Source organism: Salvia miltiorrhiza, chromosome 8, assembly GCF_028751815.1.
Source record: "Salvia miltiorrhiza cultivar Shanhuang (shh) chromosome 8, IMPLAD_Smil_shh, whole genome shotgun sequence".
Taxonomy (NCBI): domain Eukaryota; kingdom Viridiplantae; phylum Streptophyta; class Magnoliopsida; order Lamiales; family Lamiaceae; genus Salvia; species Salvia miltiorrhiza.
This window is the reverse complement of record NC_080394.1, coordinates 23744948-23761466: the sequence shown is the minus strand read 5'-3', so window position 1 is coordinate 23761466 and position 16519 is coordinate 23744948. Positions and strand designations below refer to the sequence as shown.

The window sequence follows — 16519 nt, the reverse complement described above, 5'->3', positions numbered from 1 at the left end:
TTAACGTAACAATTATACAATTATGTTTATCAACAACCACCTATTTATCCAATCATCTTTAATATTTAATTAATTTATCTAAATTTTATATCATAAATATTTATTCCAACCCAATTACCTATATTTTTTGTTGATTTATCAATGATCACTCCAATCATCCAACTATAATATTTCAAATTCATTTTTTATAATTTTTACATCAAATTAAAGATATTATCGTAATCTTTAATTTAACATCCATGATGAATATTTTTTCATGAATCAAAATTAATGAATTTTTAAAAAGGAATTAAAATAGAAAAAAAAACAAGAGAAAAAAATTTTGGTGGTAAAAATTGAGAGGAGAGAAAATTTAACGGTAAAAAACTCTTCTTTAATAATCACTCTGTCCGCCATAAATATGTCATTATGGCTGGGCACAAATTTTATTAAAAGTGTTGGTGATTTTTATGTAGTGGAGAAGTGATCTTTACCATCATATGAAATAAATGATTGAGATTGAATAGGGGATTATTTTTTGTAAATAATGAGTTTTTATAAGGATAAATGATAAGGAAAAGATATGGACCATGTCCTAAAAAATTAGTCACTTTCTTCTCTCCCTCACAGCATCATTGACTTCATTCTCTTTATCTCTCTCTCTCTCTCCTTCACAGCGCCACATATCTCTCTCTATCTCTCTCTCACGCGTACATCTCCATACAGAGAACCGCTGTTGCACTCAAATGTGGAGCAACCAAAGCACAATTTGACAGTACGGTGAGTTACGACGGAGCACTCGCCGCTGGCGTAGATCGGTGGCATCACAATTTTGAAGGTCAAAATGGTTATGATAGGGAGGAAGTTGGCTAGCAGGAAGGTTTTCGAGAGCGTCTTCTGCACGCCGCTCACAACCGCTTGCCTCGTGCGTCCGATTGTCGGAGGGTTGCCAGTAGAGAGGTAGAGCGGCAGAGGTGTAGGCAGGGGTTCCACATTGGGAGTGGCTGTGTTGATTCTGATGCCAATGCGCTCTGACGCTAATTTCTCCATTTCTTTTGATATTTTTTCTAGTGATGATTTGTGATTTTTATTGGAGAGATTCGATTGAAAGATAAATAGATTTTGGATAATTGATTAATGTTTTTGCATTTACAACATAATGTTCTTGAATTTATAATGAGATATATGAATTAACAACTAAAACTAGAATTCACAACCAACTCGATAAATTTAAAATTGAATTGTTAGTGTTGGTTGTGAATTCGAGTTTTAAAACTAGAATTCACAACTGAGTTGCTAGTGTTAGTTGTAAATTTGAGTTATAAAGCTCGAATTCACAACCAACTCTATTGCTAGTTGTGAATTTAAATTTTAAAGTTTGAATTCACAACTAAAAATAGTGGTAGTCGTAAATTTAAGTTTTAAAACTTGTATTCACAATTAGAAATAACGCTAGTTGTGAATATGAGTTTTGAACCTTGAATTCACGACTAACACTATTTCTAGTTGTGGATGCGAGCTTTAAAACACGAATTCACAAATGAATAGTTAGTGTTGATTGTGAATTCGAATTTTAAAGTTTGAATTCACAACTAAAATGAGTGCTAGTTGTGAATTTGAGTTTTAAAGTTAGAATTCACAACTAAAAATAGTATTGATTGTGAATTCGTAGATAATTTTTAAATTTTTTATGTGAAGGTAAAATGGTAAGTGTGATTATTTTTTAATTTTTTTTTGTTATCTTAATGGACATTTTTTTTACTATTCTAAAATGACTATTTTCAAAATTCACTAATTTTCTTTTAATATATATTTATGTATATGTATATATATATATATATATATATATATATATATTTAAGTAATAATTATTTTATCCTAATTAATTTGTAAAATTGATTTTAAAGTCAATTCTAAATATGACAATTTTATTAAATTACTTTTAATTTTTAAAAAATTGATCACTTTGCAAGGATTTAAGAACATATTCTTATTTAAATATATTGTATTCAAATGTGATTAAATACCATTAAAAACAGAGCAAACGTATAAATACATATAAACATATATCCCCCCTCCTCACGATATCGTTTGAAGTTTATCTATTTTGGTCCGTCCATAATATCATCTCCATTTCTATTTATAACAATAAGATCCATATGACCCTTAATTTTTCTCTACACATTTATAGTGAAATTCAAACTCCACTAACACCAATATTCATTATTATCAACTATTATTCACTATTTTTTTTAAAATTCGTGCCGTCCACAATGTGAAAACGATGTCGTGGATGGAGGGAGTATGACATACAATATGTAGATAAAAAATTAATCCAATATTTATTTAAAAGTATAGAAAAAGAAGGCTTAATTATAGTTGATAGCCTTAACTTTCAGTAAATTTCAATTTATAGCCTCAACTTTGATTTTTTTTTTTTTTTAGTCTGAACTTTGAGAAATTATTTAATTATAGTCACAATCACATCAAAACTATGACAATAGTTTATCTTTATCGAAGTTACACATGAAATGTTGAGCAATTGCCATGAAATCAGATACTAATGTATTCTACACTATATCAGATTTTCAACGATAGGTAGCCCATCGTCATCGAATCACAGGTGAAGTCAGAATTGCGTCTAAAAATTGGCATCGTTGCACTAATTTTCAAGCGCGATTCCGACTATAACGGCAGTCTGATGAGCATGTGCTACCTACCATTCTAAACTTCTTTTCATGTAGAATACATTATGCTCTAGTTTGGTGACAATTGATCATAATTTTAATTGTAATTAAGATAAAGAATAGACTATTAACATAATTTTGGTGTAATTATGATTATAATTAAATAATTTTTTAAAGTTAATGCTGCACAAAAAAAATTAAAATTAAAATTGATGTTATAAAATTAAAATGTTAAAAGTTTGGGCAATAAATTATGATTAACCCAAAAAAAGTACTACACTGTGGTGTGAAAAATTACGAGTAGAAAAATTACTTTAGAATAAAGTTAATCACGGGAGATTCATAAATTAGAAACATTATTACAAAATTTTGTCAAAGAATAAGATTAAGAAAAAATAAAAATGATTTTTGGTTATTAGAAATGAAAGATTCGCAAAAGAGTGATTGATTCCCCTCTCTCCACACTAAAAACCCCATTCTCTCTCACTATAAAAATTTACTGCCTTAAATTTAATTCGTAGAAGCTCCTTTTCTCTTGCTCGAGTTTCCTCTGTACAAAACCCCATTCCGCAGAAACCCTAATTTCGTAATCTCGGCCGCGGTAGGATCCGACCCGTTTCCATGGCGACAAACGGGCCGAACCTGGAGTGCCGGATGTACGAGGCCAAGTACCCGGAGGTGGACCAGGCAGTGATGATTCAGGTCAAGAGCATGGCCGACAGCGGCGCGTACGTTTCACTCCTCGAGTACAACAACATCGAGGGCATGATTCTCTTCTCCGAGCTCTCCCGCCGCCGCATTCGGAGTATCAGCAGCCTCATCAAGGTTGGCCGCATCGAGCCTGTAATGGTGCTCCGTGTCGATAAAGAGAAGGGCTATATTGATCTCAGCAAGCGCCGAGTCTCCGAGGAGGACATCCAGGGGTGCGAGGAGAGGTTCAATAAGAGTAAGCTCGTGCATTCGATAATGAGGCATGTTGCTGAGACCATGAACGTTGATCTTGAGGTTTGTTTTATGTTTTTTAGAACTTCTTTTGGCGATTTGTATTGGAAAAGTGTGTGTTTTGATTGGGAACTTAACTGCTCGTATTGCTATTGTAAAATTGAGTAAAGGGGGTGATTAGGCATGGTTCTACTTTGTCTTCTGTCAAATTGTGAGGAATCCGAAGAGATAAACTACTGCTTGCAAATATTCTGTTAATTTGTTTGAGTAAACTCCGTAATAGACTCTCCTTTTATGTGTCAAACTGTAGATTGAATGAATAATAATAGTAGCTGTTTTAAATTATTTGATAGGTTTTGTCAAAGAAACTGTGTTACTGAACTAACCATATTACAAGGAACACTCAAAATATAATGTTATCATCGTCAACTTCAATTGTCTTCTAGTTTAACTTCCAAACTAAGGTCTAGTTTGTTTCGAATCTTTCGATTACTCATCTTCAGGAAGTAGATTATGGAGCAAGACTAATTTAGTGTTTCAAATAAAACAACATAAGGGTATGATCATAATGATCGGGAAGTAGCTGTTCTCTGTTTTAATGTATGGTTAATTTTTACTGATTTAGATAGCGGATTCTCTGTTTTAATGTTTGGTAAATTATATGCCCATATGCTGTTTCAATGTTTTTCACTCAAATTGAAGATCACGAAATATTAAGATCTGTTGCTTGAGTGCAGACAAGATTGGCTGACTACACAATAACTGAAGTAGTTCTTTGATCTTTGATACTGTTTTTATAGAAGTTGATAAAAAAAATAGGTAGAGAAGCGAATAAAGAGAAGAAAACTCGTGGAGGTTTATTATGGAAAAAGTGGATGAAGCTGTAGATCTTCTATAATTTCAACATTTTGTAAGGTTTTAATCAATAATTGACATTCATAAACTGTTTGCCACCCTCACTCATGGGAAAAGAAAAAATAGAGTATACTTGAGTCACTCAGCTATAACCATATTATAAATTACTGCAGTGATATACCTTTATTTGGTAGAATTCTGGTAAACTTAGTCATCGATTTATTTCAGCTAATTCAAATGGTGAGGTTTATACTTTATACTGCACAGATGTTTCATTTTCAAGTTCTGACTTCTGAATATTAAATTCACCTCTATTCACCATAAGTTACAAATCAATATAGTTTGGGGGTTTCATTGGCCTTTTGGAGTGTGTTGGAATGATGGCCTAATTGTGTAAGTAGACATATTATTATCTGCAAAAGATATTTTTCAGGTATATTGTTGGTTCATGCTTCTTAAACTCATAATATATCTTGTCAACAATTTTTGTTGTATATTGGTGCTACTAATTTCAGTACTTTGTGAACTGTATGGTTTGGTAGATCTTGAAAGCAATTTCATCTCCAAACAACTGGAAAAAGTATCTTTATGGCTATTAGAGTTTCTTCTGCTACTTTCTATGTTTTGTCTATACGCACAGATACATACCATCCTATCTTGTAATATATCTTAACATGCATTTTTCACTATTGGCATGTATATGTTGGTAGGATCTCTATATCCATGTTGGCTGGCCATTGTACAAGAAATATGGGCATGCATTTGAGGTGAGGCTTAGTATACTATTTTAAAATTTATGTTTATAATTCCTGCCTCAAGTAGCATGTTATTATTGCCTATTAGTGATTATATGTATATAAATGCAGGCATTTAAAGTGATGGTTAATGATCCGAACTCAGTTCTTGATTCCCTCACTCGCGAAGTCACAGAAGTTGGTCCTGATGGACAAGAGGTAGTGTTAATTACATTAATATTTACATTTATCTTCAGGCTTCCATCATTGTTATATGGCCTTTTACAAGTGGCAATTCTTTTAGGTGAAGAAAGTGGTTCCTGCAATATCAGACGAAGTGAAAGATGCTTTAGTGAAAAATATTAGGAGAAGAATGACGCCTCAACCCTTGAAGATCCGTGCAGATATTGAAATGAAATGTTTTCAGTTTGATGGTGTTCTGCACATAAAGGTCTTCATCCTTCAATTACTTTTGATTTTTTTTTTGTCAATAAATTTGCATCTTACTCAAAGCAATACTTCTGGTGTGCAAGTACTGATTTGTGGTGAAGTTAACAGGAAGCAATGCGTAAAGCTGAAGCTGCTGGCAATGACGATTGTCCAGTTAAAATGAAACTTGTTGCTGCTCCAGCTTATGTCCTTAACACCCAGACTCTTGACAAGGTAATCACTAATAATTGAATGAGCAAGTCGTTTTAAGGGTTTAGAGTGCCATCTGCTAGAAATTATGGTTATTTTATCTAATGTTGAAATAATATATCTGTGACATTGGATGCTAATGCTGTTGCTTGGTTTTACGTGCTTTCTATATGGCATAGTGGTCCATCTTTATGTGATTGACTAGCATTTAAAATTTAGAATATTTTCTTATACCACTTGTATAAAAGAACTGAACTTCATCATTATTGATAAAAGTAAGTGTTGTCTTTACCTTGATAAATACTTTGATAATGAAATTCGAGCATATATTGGTAGTAATCAAAGATGTATGCCAGGCTGCTTGTGTGCACTGTGCACCATTTAAATATCTAATTGTTTTGCCATATCTTACCACCAAAACTACTCTAATCTAAATGGACACAGACCTTGTATCTAAAAACCAGAAATAGGTTCTATGACCATGAACTTAATCCAATAACATTCTCATTTGCCTCTGTGACTGTCTAGTACTTGTCCAGCCATTTCACAGAATGCACAGATCTGACTAGATTTTTGCCTCTTCCCTTGGTTAACTAGTTTTCTTCTTCTCTGATGACCATGAACTTATATAGGTTCGAGTATTTTTAATAATTTTAGTTTTTATTGGGCTGAGTATTAATTTTCTATTAATCACCAGAGAACATTCTTTTGTAACAATTTGTTCCAGGTCCAAAAGTTTAATCCGCTCACAGTTAACTTCCTCGAATGTTTATTGTTTGCATAATCAAACATGACATTACTTGGGGAGTGAGGTTCAACAGTAGGTGCTTTTCACTATATAGTCCTTTGTCTTTAAGTATTGCAGTATAATACTAGTGATAATTTGTGTGGTTGAGGTTTGAAGTGACGAAGCTTATCTTGACAAATTTGACTCTCGTTGTCAATCACGTCTTCAAGATTTACTATTTGTTATGGGTGGGTTCTTGCTGGTATACTGCTTAATGCCTAATATGTCCATCTTTAGTCTTTGAGTGTTGTAAACCAAAATGGACTTTGTATAGTTATTAAATACCCGTTTTTTATTTTATAATGCTAGGAGCAAGGAATTGCAGTCCTTACTAAGGCAATTCAAGCATGCACTGAAGAGATTGAACGCCAAAAAGGAAAACTTACTGTTAAGGAGCCACCAAGAGCGGTGAGGAATAACTATATATCTAATATTTATATTGAAATTTTACTCTCTTGATTTTAACACCCATATGTTGAATCTGAAAATTGTTGCACAATTTGTCCCTCGTCTGAGCAGATTGTTATGGTCTGCCTTTATTATCAATGTCCATATATGTACTTGACGAGTATTATTTTGTTCAGGTGAGTGAACGAGAGGATAAGTTACTTGCAGAACATATGGCTAAGCTAGGACAGCAAAACGAGGAGGTCAGTGGTGATGAAGACAGTGAAGAGGAAGAAGATACTGGGATGGGTGAAATTGATCTTGAGAATTCGGGTATGGGGTTAACAGAGTAAAACTTTTTCCTCCCCCTCCCCCCTATTGTTCCTTTTTCAACCTTGGGAATTTGTCAACATTTTTGTTAGTCTTCTCTTCCCCAATTTTTAACTTGATTTAATGGTTCCTCGTTAAATTCTCCGTCTATTTTTTTTCTCAATGCACAACTGTAGCTGAATTCCAATTTTGACCACAATTCTGAATCCCAATATACTTTGTAGCTTCGCATTTGCTGCTTGTTTATGCGGATATTGTTGGTCAAATGCCAAACAATTCCAATACTTAGAATTCTTAATAATGTTTGAATGAATCCTATTTTACGGATGTTATCACTGGTATTTGTGTACAATTACAAGTTGTTCAAATCGTGGTGGAATATAGGCTGATTTTTATTTATTTTTTTACCTCTTTGGGTGCAATTCACGAACTTAGTAATGAGAAATTGTAAGTTGTCCCATGTAGATGGTGGAATATACTGCTTGATAATTTGTTGTTTCTTGCAAAGGTTAGTTGCCGATTTATAATAATCCCCCTGAAATAATATATGTGACTATGTGAGGATCGATTAGTTCGGATATCATGATCGCCACTCGAGTAATTTGTATTTATTTATGCCTAATATTTGTAATCCGGATTCCTTAATTAGGTTTAGATGAAAATTTTGGTGCAAACATCCACAAATGTTGGTCAATTTTAATTTAATATCTCTTCCTCCGTTCACGGAAAAAAAGTTCTACTTAGTTCTTTTTCTTTTGTTCACAAAAAAAAGTCTCATTTAACTTCTGTCTGCGAACAGTGAGGTTCTGGCCCACTGCTCCTCCTTAACCTAAAAAAAAACATAAATTGTACGTATATTTTATTTTTTAACTAAAGGTACTTTTATTCTACTTTTTTGCACTAATACTTCTACAAAAATTGTACATTTATTCTACTTACAACAAATTTAACAATTTTATTAAAATTCATGTCCATCCTCAAACGAGACTCAATTTCGTGGACGGAGGGAGTATTAACTAACGACTAATAAGAGCATCCACATTGGGGAGACGCTATGAGGTGGTCCCCATCATAGCGTCTCCCTTATCTGGTGCATTGACTGTATAAGAGGCATTATAATATTCAGTTTCATTTAATCCCATTTTTATTATTATATTTTAAAATTCAACAATTCAATAAAATCAAATTAAACATTACATTACATTAAAATAAAATAAAATAAAATATGCTAATAATTAAAATTAAAATTACAATATTTTTTTATGGCTCAATCGGGGACCAAAATGAGACCAAATGCGCTCCTTCAAATATGAGATGAGGTGAGCGTGAAGGTCGCGGTCTCGCATGGAGGATTGTCGAGCCACATACACTCGAAATTTCGGCGGAGCTCCGATGCGAGGACGAGATGCAGCTGAGCTACTTGAAACTTCGTCGGTGACCTCTTCTTTCCACGATGAATATGATGCGTAGTCTCTTTCGTCTTGGATGATCATGTTGTGCAAAATGATGCACATGAACATAATGTCGCTCAATTGCTCCTTCTTCCAAAGACGAACTGGTCATTTGATGATTGCCCAATGAGCTTGAAGCACGCTAAAAGCTCATTCAATGTCCTTCCGAGCCGCTTCCTACATCAACTTGAATATCGTACTCTTCTCGTTCGATAGAAATGGAGGTCTCTTCACGAAAGTGGGCCAATCGGGGTAGATGTCATCGGTCAAGTAGTACCCACTCGTGTAGTAGGAGCTATTGGCTTGAAATGTGATCGATGAAGCCCTTTCTTCCAGTCGTTCGTTAAACAACGTCGACGCGTTGAACACGTTGATATCGTTGTTTGAACCAAGAACCCCAAAAATGCGTGCCAGATCCACAGATCTTGGGATGAGACAACTTCAAGGATGATTGTTGGCTCCCCCTGATAACCGTGAGTGTATGCTCCTTGCCACGCCACTGGATAATTCTTCTACGCCCAGTGCATGCAATCTAGACTCCCTAGGATATCCAAGAACCCGTGTTTTTCCTCGTGCGGTACAAGAAGGACATCAGCCTGCTCAAGTATTCCGCGCCAAAGTGTTGGACGATGACTCGACAGAATTTGCTCAAGCACTCCAACGATGTAGACACTGCAATCCGCAGTTACTCATCGTATTGGCCAACTGCACCTCCATTTGCAAGCTGTCAAATAACAACTGTGCATTTTCTGCATCGGTGTGAAACCGGGTATGCCAAGTGCGTCCGAACGTTGTTGGAAGTAAGGGTCGGAGTGCACGGTGTTGACGATGCATAAAAACAAAAGACGACCCATACGAACGGCGCCGGAACATGGAATCGGTGTAGATCGGATTGGGGGCAAAATAATCCTCGTAGAGACGTTGTGCTCCGGCTTCACGATCCCGATGAATGTAAGCTTTCTTCTTCGACCTCCTTCGTGTAGGAGATCTTTCCAGCGGATCAACGGCATTAACAATTTCATAAAATTGCGACACAAGTTGGACGAATTGATGAGCATGTCGATTGTCGCCGCTTGAGTCAGAGGAAGAAGAAGAAGATGATGGTGATATTTTGCTAAAGAGAAGAAAATTGTATGGAAATAAAACAAAGGGGTATTTATCGAGAATAAAAAGGAAATAAGGAAGGGGAAGGGTTGAGAGAATCGTTCAACAACAATAATTTAAAAAAAAAACATAGCTTTCCAGCCAAACAGTCATTTTTTCATACTTTTTATTTTTATTTTTAAAGTACACACGTCCACAGCACGCGATTGCCTTTCCTCACTTCCGTGCCTAGCACGAGGCGGGGGCACATCAACGCGCACACTTGCGCAGCGTGCCGGCCCGAGCCACCACGCCCCTCTCCCCGCTGCAGATGCTCAAAGGATTCTAGTTAGAATTTCAAAATTCACAATTAAAGTTTATTAATGTAAGGTCTTGCAAAAAAATAAGTTTATTAATTTATAATTAGAGTTGGATGAAATTTGAATTCAGGTTACTTAGGATGGTTGCACCATGGAACACAAGCAAGTGTCAAGTGTGGTGGGCCTTAGTTTTGATTTGATAAAATATGTGGTACAAGAGTGATAAGACACGCGAATCACATGATAAGCTATAGTATTTTGTATTCTCCGATGATTTCAGATTTGATTATGATAAAAATAATTTGAAATGTAAAAGCTGTGACATCCAAAAGTGGAATGGACCTACAATTCCACCCAGAATCATTATGATCCATTGAGATCTTATCTTGGAAAGACTAACCACATATCTCCTTCACGTGAAACTACACACATTATGCATAATCTTCTACGTCTGCGCCTTCAATTCATTTTGGGGAATACTAAAGTTGCATCTGCAAACAACAACTAATAAGGAATTCCCAAAAAGAGGCAGAGGAGATTAAAACTGAAAACAATCTCATTTAACGATAACACAAACCTCCGAAATTTAAAATTACTGAATCATCATCATCATAAGCTAATAACAAAAACAAATCAAACATAAGCACTCTCAATTCTGGGCTGCGGATCCAGAAACATGCGCTGCACCGCAGAGGAAGTTCTCGGCGTCTTTGACGATGGCGCCGTCGTCGGCCGATATCTTCCGAGTATAGCAGCCGAGGCTATCCTGCACCGTGTAAGTCTGCTTTGTGGTTCCGGCGCCGGACAGCACGTTGTTGCCGTGTACGAACATCCACCCGCTGCTCTCCTGCTTGTTCTCCAGCTTGCTCTCGAAATGGTCTATCTTCTTCTCCTCCTTGTACGCCACCTCCAGCTCCGTCGCCACGAGGTAATTCTCCGGCCCAGATCCGGCCGTCGACGTCGTCTTCAGCTCCAGCGGGTACTTGGACTCCACGCTGAAGCTCGCCACCGTGCCCTTGGATGGTATCGATATCTCGATCTGCTTCTTCACGGTCACCTCATGCTCCACCTTCACGATCGTGCCGTTGCTCTTGTAGTTGATCTCGTTGTCGAATTCGAGCTTGGTGACGACGCGAGTGGTTAGGTTTCCGGCGCTGGAATACACCCAGCCGGAGAATTCCGTTTCCCTCTCCCCCTCCGTCTCGAATTTTCCGTCGAGCTGGGCGAAGCTGGACTCGCGCTCGACGCAGTTGTTCGGGTCGCTGTACTTGATCGGGCCGGCCCGGACCTTAACCGGGCCGTCGTCTAGCCATAGGTGCAGATTGGCGTCCACCAGCCAGAAGGGGATCGCGTCGGCCACTCCGAATCCGTAGTAGTGAGGTTTGTCGTCGAGCAGCATACCTAGAAATGGAGTGAGCTCGATTTCGTAGGAAGGCAGATTGAAGGCGCCGATGGCCACGATTGGATTCCAAAATAAGGGATTTATACCGCCGGTGAAGATAACAGGGAAGGGGAGCACTGATCCGACGACATTGTCGTCGAGCTTGACGAGAACCTCGCGGTAGACGCCGTGGCCGCGCGTGATGTTCAAGCCGTTGGATTCGATGTAGTAATCCGGGGGGTTCGTGTACCAGAACTCGTCGTCGCCGTGGGCGGAGACGTACACCTCAATCACGGCTCTGTACGTGTTGTTAGGGATTTGGATCCCCTGGTAAACGGCGTCGTTCGCGCTCTGGATTTTGAACCAGAACCCTTCGTCTCCGGCGCCCGACACCGGGATGATCAAATCGGCGGGGACTTTGTCCAGTTCGAGCGACGCGTTCGGCACGAACGACAGCGGGCGGCTGTATTTGAGTTTGCTGGCGGTCGATTTCAGTGAGCGGCGATTATTGGTTGGGGTGTTGATGTTGTAGAAGAGGAGGGTGACGTTGATTTGGAAGCTGGCGGTGTAGACGTCGTCGACGATGTTCTCGAGCATGACGGAGAGGGTGAGGTTGGAGCGGCGGAAGAGGGCGGAGTAGCGGGTGACGTCCTTGTTGAAGCTCCAGGAGATGCCCTGAGGGGTGGCCTCGGGGGTGCTGGTGCGGAGGAGCTCGACGCCGGCGAGCCAGACGGCGGCGATGCGGTCGTACTGGGTGCCATTGGAGGAGCCGGAGAAATGGAGGACGGCGTTGGACCAGGTGCAGTTGAGGGGGGCGGAGTAGTTGGCGGTGGTGGGGGGCAGGTTGAAGGTGTTGCCGAAGCTGTGGTTGAGGAGGGGGAGGCTGCACGCGGGGGTCAGGGAGTCGAAGGGGAGGGGGCGGCTCACTTCGATTACTTTTTGGGGTTCGGCGGAGAGGCGGCTCGTGGGGAAGGGGAGGTGCTGGAATGGCGGCGGCAAGGCGCCGGAGAGTGGGAGAATTAGGAGGACTGAGAAGAGGAGGAGAGATGGATGCATTTTCATTATCATTTTTTTGTTGTTCAGGATTTCAAGATGAGAAGGTTTAGTTTATGACTTCATATATCTATTCTGTTTCTCTATTTATCTCATTTCTTGTTTTGATTGAGGGAGTCTAAGCTCTAAACACTTTATAATATAAAGTTCTAAAAATAAATTATAAGAGCTTATAAATATCTAAAAGAATAAGTTCCTTCACCTCATTTTTTTTATCATATACTCACTTCTTCCCGTGAAACATGAGTTGTTTATTTTGGGCATGAAATTTAAAAAAATATTCTCTTCACTTATCTTAGCACTTTTGTTCTCAACAAAAGTGCTAAGATAAATGGACGAAGTGAGTAGTATTTTGTGTAGTAGGTTAAAAAGTGAAAATGCGAAAAAATGAAAAAAGAAATTGTTATACAAGGAAACGTAACAAATTTCGTGGGACGGCCTAAAAAGTAATATGACTCATGTTTTGTGGGACGAAGGGAGTACCTTTTATGTTCATTCTTTTTTTCTTTTTTTTTTTCTCTAATAAAAATTTGGCTCCTTCCAACCCAATTTTTAATATCTATATTTTCATTTTAGTTCGTCCCAGTTTTTTATATATATTTTTATTTTTAGTAAAAATAGGTGTGATCCTTATTCCATTTTAATTACTTTTACACTCACATAAAAAATGTGACCCTTATTCACTTACAACACACCTAATTATTTTATTAAAATTTGTATCACTTTTAAATGAATATTAAAAATTAAGATCTTAGTCAAACGCCCCAAAGTGATATTTAAGTGAATTTACATACGATTGATGCTATTTCTATCGGGGTTAACAAGATATATCCACCTTTTATTTTTCCCATTAACTCTAAATAATGTACTACCATTTACTCTATTTTAATTAGACACCAACTTAAAATTATCGCAATTAAATTTCATTTTTCTATTAATAACAAATTAATTAGACACCTTCAATTTTTCTCGATCACTAAAATTTTAATTACGTGATATTTTTCATTTAGTAAATCGTGGCGAGCTAACGAAGATGTTTTATGCAAACAGATTTTGTGGAATTTGACGAGTAATTGTCTAACTTGTATGGTGTGTTTACTTTTTATGATGATATCATAGTTTTATATTTTGTTTGATTTGAATGATATTCCCTCATTTTCTTTAAAATGTCATAAAAAATGAGTATCAAGATTAAAAATTGTGTGATAAAAATGTAAAATGAGACATTTTAAATGGGACAATTTAAAATTAAGGACAAATTTCATTCTATTTATAAATTGGATCATTTCAAATGGAACAATCCAAAATAGAAAATGGGAAAATAGTGAGTAATATATTTATTTACTCCTTATAAGGTGGTATAAAATTATATCACTCTCCCTTAGGTATATATAAATTTATACATTTCTCAAAAAATTATATTATCTGCTCGAATTTTTATTATGTCAAAACAAACATAATATAAAATAGTAAATAAAATTTATCTGTCTTTCGTATACCTCAAAGCAACCACACATTTAATTTAAAATGTCGTTGTAAGCTTGGCTTAGGGCATATCACAAGAGCATTACCTCATCATTTAGTGAAGAATGTCACAAGAAAAAAATTTAGAGGTCTAATTTGCTATATATGCAAAGGGAGATTTAAGTTACAACGATTTAAAAATTATACTGACATTATAAATAGGGTTAAAGATGGTGCATTATTTGACGATTAATCCTTTAAATTTTTAACAAGTCAATTCCAACCTTATCATTATGATCAGTGACTGTTGGGTAACTGTAAAATGGAATCACCAGGAATTCGTTTTTGCTATTGTTTCGTGATATACAGAGAGAATAAAATAACAAAATAGAGATTTTCCAAGTTGATAAAGTACTTCATTAAATAAGTTGTTGGATCTGATTATTGCTCTGAACGGCTACCCATTAAAAAAGATCAACTTCATTGTCAGTGTGTCTTTGATTTGAACAGCTCTTCATATATTACTACTTTTTTTTAATGTTAATGACTTATAAAATCCAACATTAATTGACTGAACGTGAGGATCATCAATCATCTTGTACATATACTACGAAGCAGTACTGAGGCAATATAATTATTGAAGAAAAAAGTTAGAATTATTGTATCAATTTGTGGATCGAATGGATCTACATGAGATGGTAGTGAATCTAAGAGTGAAAATAAACAGAGCTACTCACAAATTGTTAGAAATTCGACTTGAAAAAAATTCGTTCGGAGAACAGTAAACGAATCGAGCTTGAGCCTGATAAATTTATCGAGATAAGTTAGAGTTTGACAGCACTCGACTCGTTGAGTTCGGAGACATGTTCAAATTCGATTGTTCAGCTCAGCCCGATAGGTTAAAAATGTTATACCGCCCGAATGAAAAAAAAATTCGGCCATTGTTTTAATGTAACAATCAATATTAATTTCATGATTGGAACATGTGGTAGTTAGAGAAATATATGGAAATTGACAAACAATGTCTATTATAACATGCCCCAATATGAAGATGAAACTTGGGATTAGGAATGTCAATTTCGTCCGAAACTCATGAGTTGACTTGATTAAATTGATAATTCGAGAGGGAATTGAAAATTTTCAACCCAATAACATTACAACCTGAATAGTCCGACACCTAATAGAATTGGCCCGAAAATAGTTTGAATCCTATACGGCTAACACGAAAACAATGTGTTTATCTGATTATACGAATTTTTTTTTTCGTTATTTGATTTTCAACTTCATTACTTTGTTTTTAAAAATTATAATAATAATTTTTTCAAAAGTTTGTGAAATACAATTTGATTCAATATTATAAATTCAGTATTAGAAAGTTATACTCATTATTTCACTTCTACGTATTTTTAATCCAATACTTAACACACAATGTTTAGATGTAAAAATTAGAAAATTATAATCATTTAACAAAAATGTGTGCATTTTTATATCTCTAAGAGTTGCATATTAATAAGTCGATGATGGCACGTTATTTATTTATGCATATATTTGTTTGTTATAATTATAATATTGTCAAGAGTAATACATTAGTTAATATTTTTTAATAGATTTTCGAACCCAACTAGCCGATGGACTTGCCCGAAACCCAAACATCTAAGATTAAGACTGAAAAGTTTTAACTCAAAAAAATTTCAATTCGATTAACCTACATTTGAATAATCCGATAATTCGATGGCTAACCCAAAATTCAGACGATTGTCGGAATTAATAACCCAAATTGGGATAAAGATTGCACATTAGCATATGATATATACAACGTTTAACTTTACTTAAATTAATTTCCTATTTTGATGGAGGAACATGAAATGTGACCATATATATATATAGAAACAATAGGGCCAAATGACCCTATTCAACATACAACATCAAATTTTGTCCACCATTTGAAAAAATATAAATTTTGGCCATTTTTTGTATGTCATGACTATTCTACCCTTCTCTCTCTCTCTCTCTCTCTCTCTCTCTCTCTCTCTCTCTCTCTCTCTTTCTCATCTCCCTCTCTCTCTCTCTCCTCAGCGGCGCTAAGCTTGGAGAATTCGTCGGAGCTCTTGCGGCTTGGGCAGACTTCGTCGGAGTAGAGGATGAGGCGGCGGCGGTGGAGGAGATCCGGTCCTCTAAAATCGGCGGCGTGGAGGAGGTCGATCAAGTGGCAGAGGATGAGGCGGCGGCGGTGACAAACATGGTTTTCGTACCTCAATTCCACATGATTTGTTGTCATTTCCCTTCATATTTTGATTGCTAATATGTGTTTGTATCCCAATTTTGAGTTTTGTTGAGTTTTGATGCTTGGTGTATATTTTGGAGTGATTTCAGGAAAAATAAAAGATTAATTGACGATTTTGAAGACATGAGATTGAAGTACGTCTC

General features: G+C 36.4%; 3 protein-coding genes across 3 annotated transcripts; 1 reads left to right on the top strand and 2 right to left on the bottom strand.

Moving 5' to 3' along the window:
• Positions 1 to 672: 672 nt before the first annotated feature.
• LOC130998218 (protein DMP9-like) lies at positions 673 to 1029 on the bottom strand. Its single transcript, XM_057923647.1, has one exon. It carries the CDS (start codon positions 1027 to 1029, stop codon positions 673 to 675), a length of 357 nt encoding a protein of 118 aa, XP_057779630.1.
• Positions 1030 to 3040: 2011 nt separating this feature from the next.
• Positions 3041 to 7672, top strand: LOC131001999 (eukaryotic translation initiation factor 2 subunit alpha homolog). The gene is made up of 7 exons (XM_057928672.1): positions 3041 to 3671; positions 5174 to 5230; positions 5330 to 5416; positions 5502 to 5648; positions 5756 to 5860; positions 6933 to 7031; positions 7208 to 7672. Exons 1-7 carry the CDS (start codon positions 3288 to 3290, stop codon positions 7361 to 7363), a joined length of 1035 nt encoding a protein of 344 aa, XP_057784655.1. The 5' UTR covers positions 3041 to 3287; the 3' UTR covers positions 7364 to 7672.
• Positions 7673 to 10730: 3058 nt separating this feature from the next.
• On the bottom strand, positions 10731 to 12766 carry LOC131001998 (peptide-N4-(N-acetyl-beta-glucosaminyl)asparagine amidase A). Its single transcript, XM_057928671.1, has one exon. The coding sequence runs from the start codon at positions 12641 to 12643 to the stop codon at positions 10844 to 10846; it is 1800 nt and encodes a 599-aa protein (XP_057784654.1). The 5' UTR covers positions 12644 to 12766; the 3' UTR covers positions 10731 to 10843.
• Between the last annotated feature and the right edge of the window lie 3753 nt (positions 12767 to 16519).

Excerpts from the sequence above, each read along its gene's own strand:
- LOC130998218 (XM_057923647.1), bottom strand. The coding sequence starts at position 1,029 with ATGGAGAAATTAGCGTCAGAGCGCATTGGCATCAGAATCAACACAGCC.
- LOC131001999 (XM_057928672.1), top strand. The coding sequence starts at position 3,288 with ATGGCGACAAACGGGCCGAACCTGGAGTGCCGGATGTACGAGGCCAAG. Across the intron at positions 3,672-5,173 it reads CCATGAACGTTGATCTTGAG|GATCTCTATATCCATGTTGG; the intron begins GTTTGTTTTATG and ends ATATGTTGGTAG. Across the intron at positions 5,231-5,329 it reads AATATGGGCATGCATTTGAG|GCATTTAAAGTGATGGTTAA; the intron begins GTGAGGCTTAGT and ends ATATAAATGCAG.
- LOC131001998 (XM_057928671.1), bottom strand. The coding sequence starts at position 12,643 with ATGATAATGAAAATGCATCCATCTCTCCTCCTCTTCTCAGTCCTCCTA.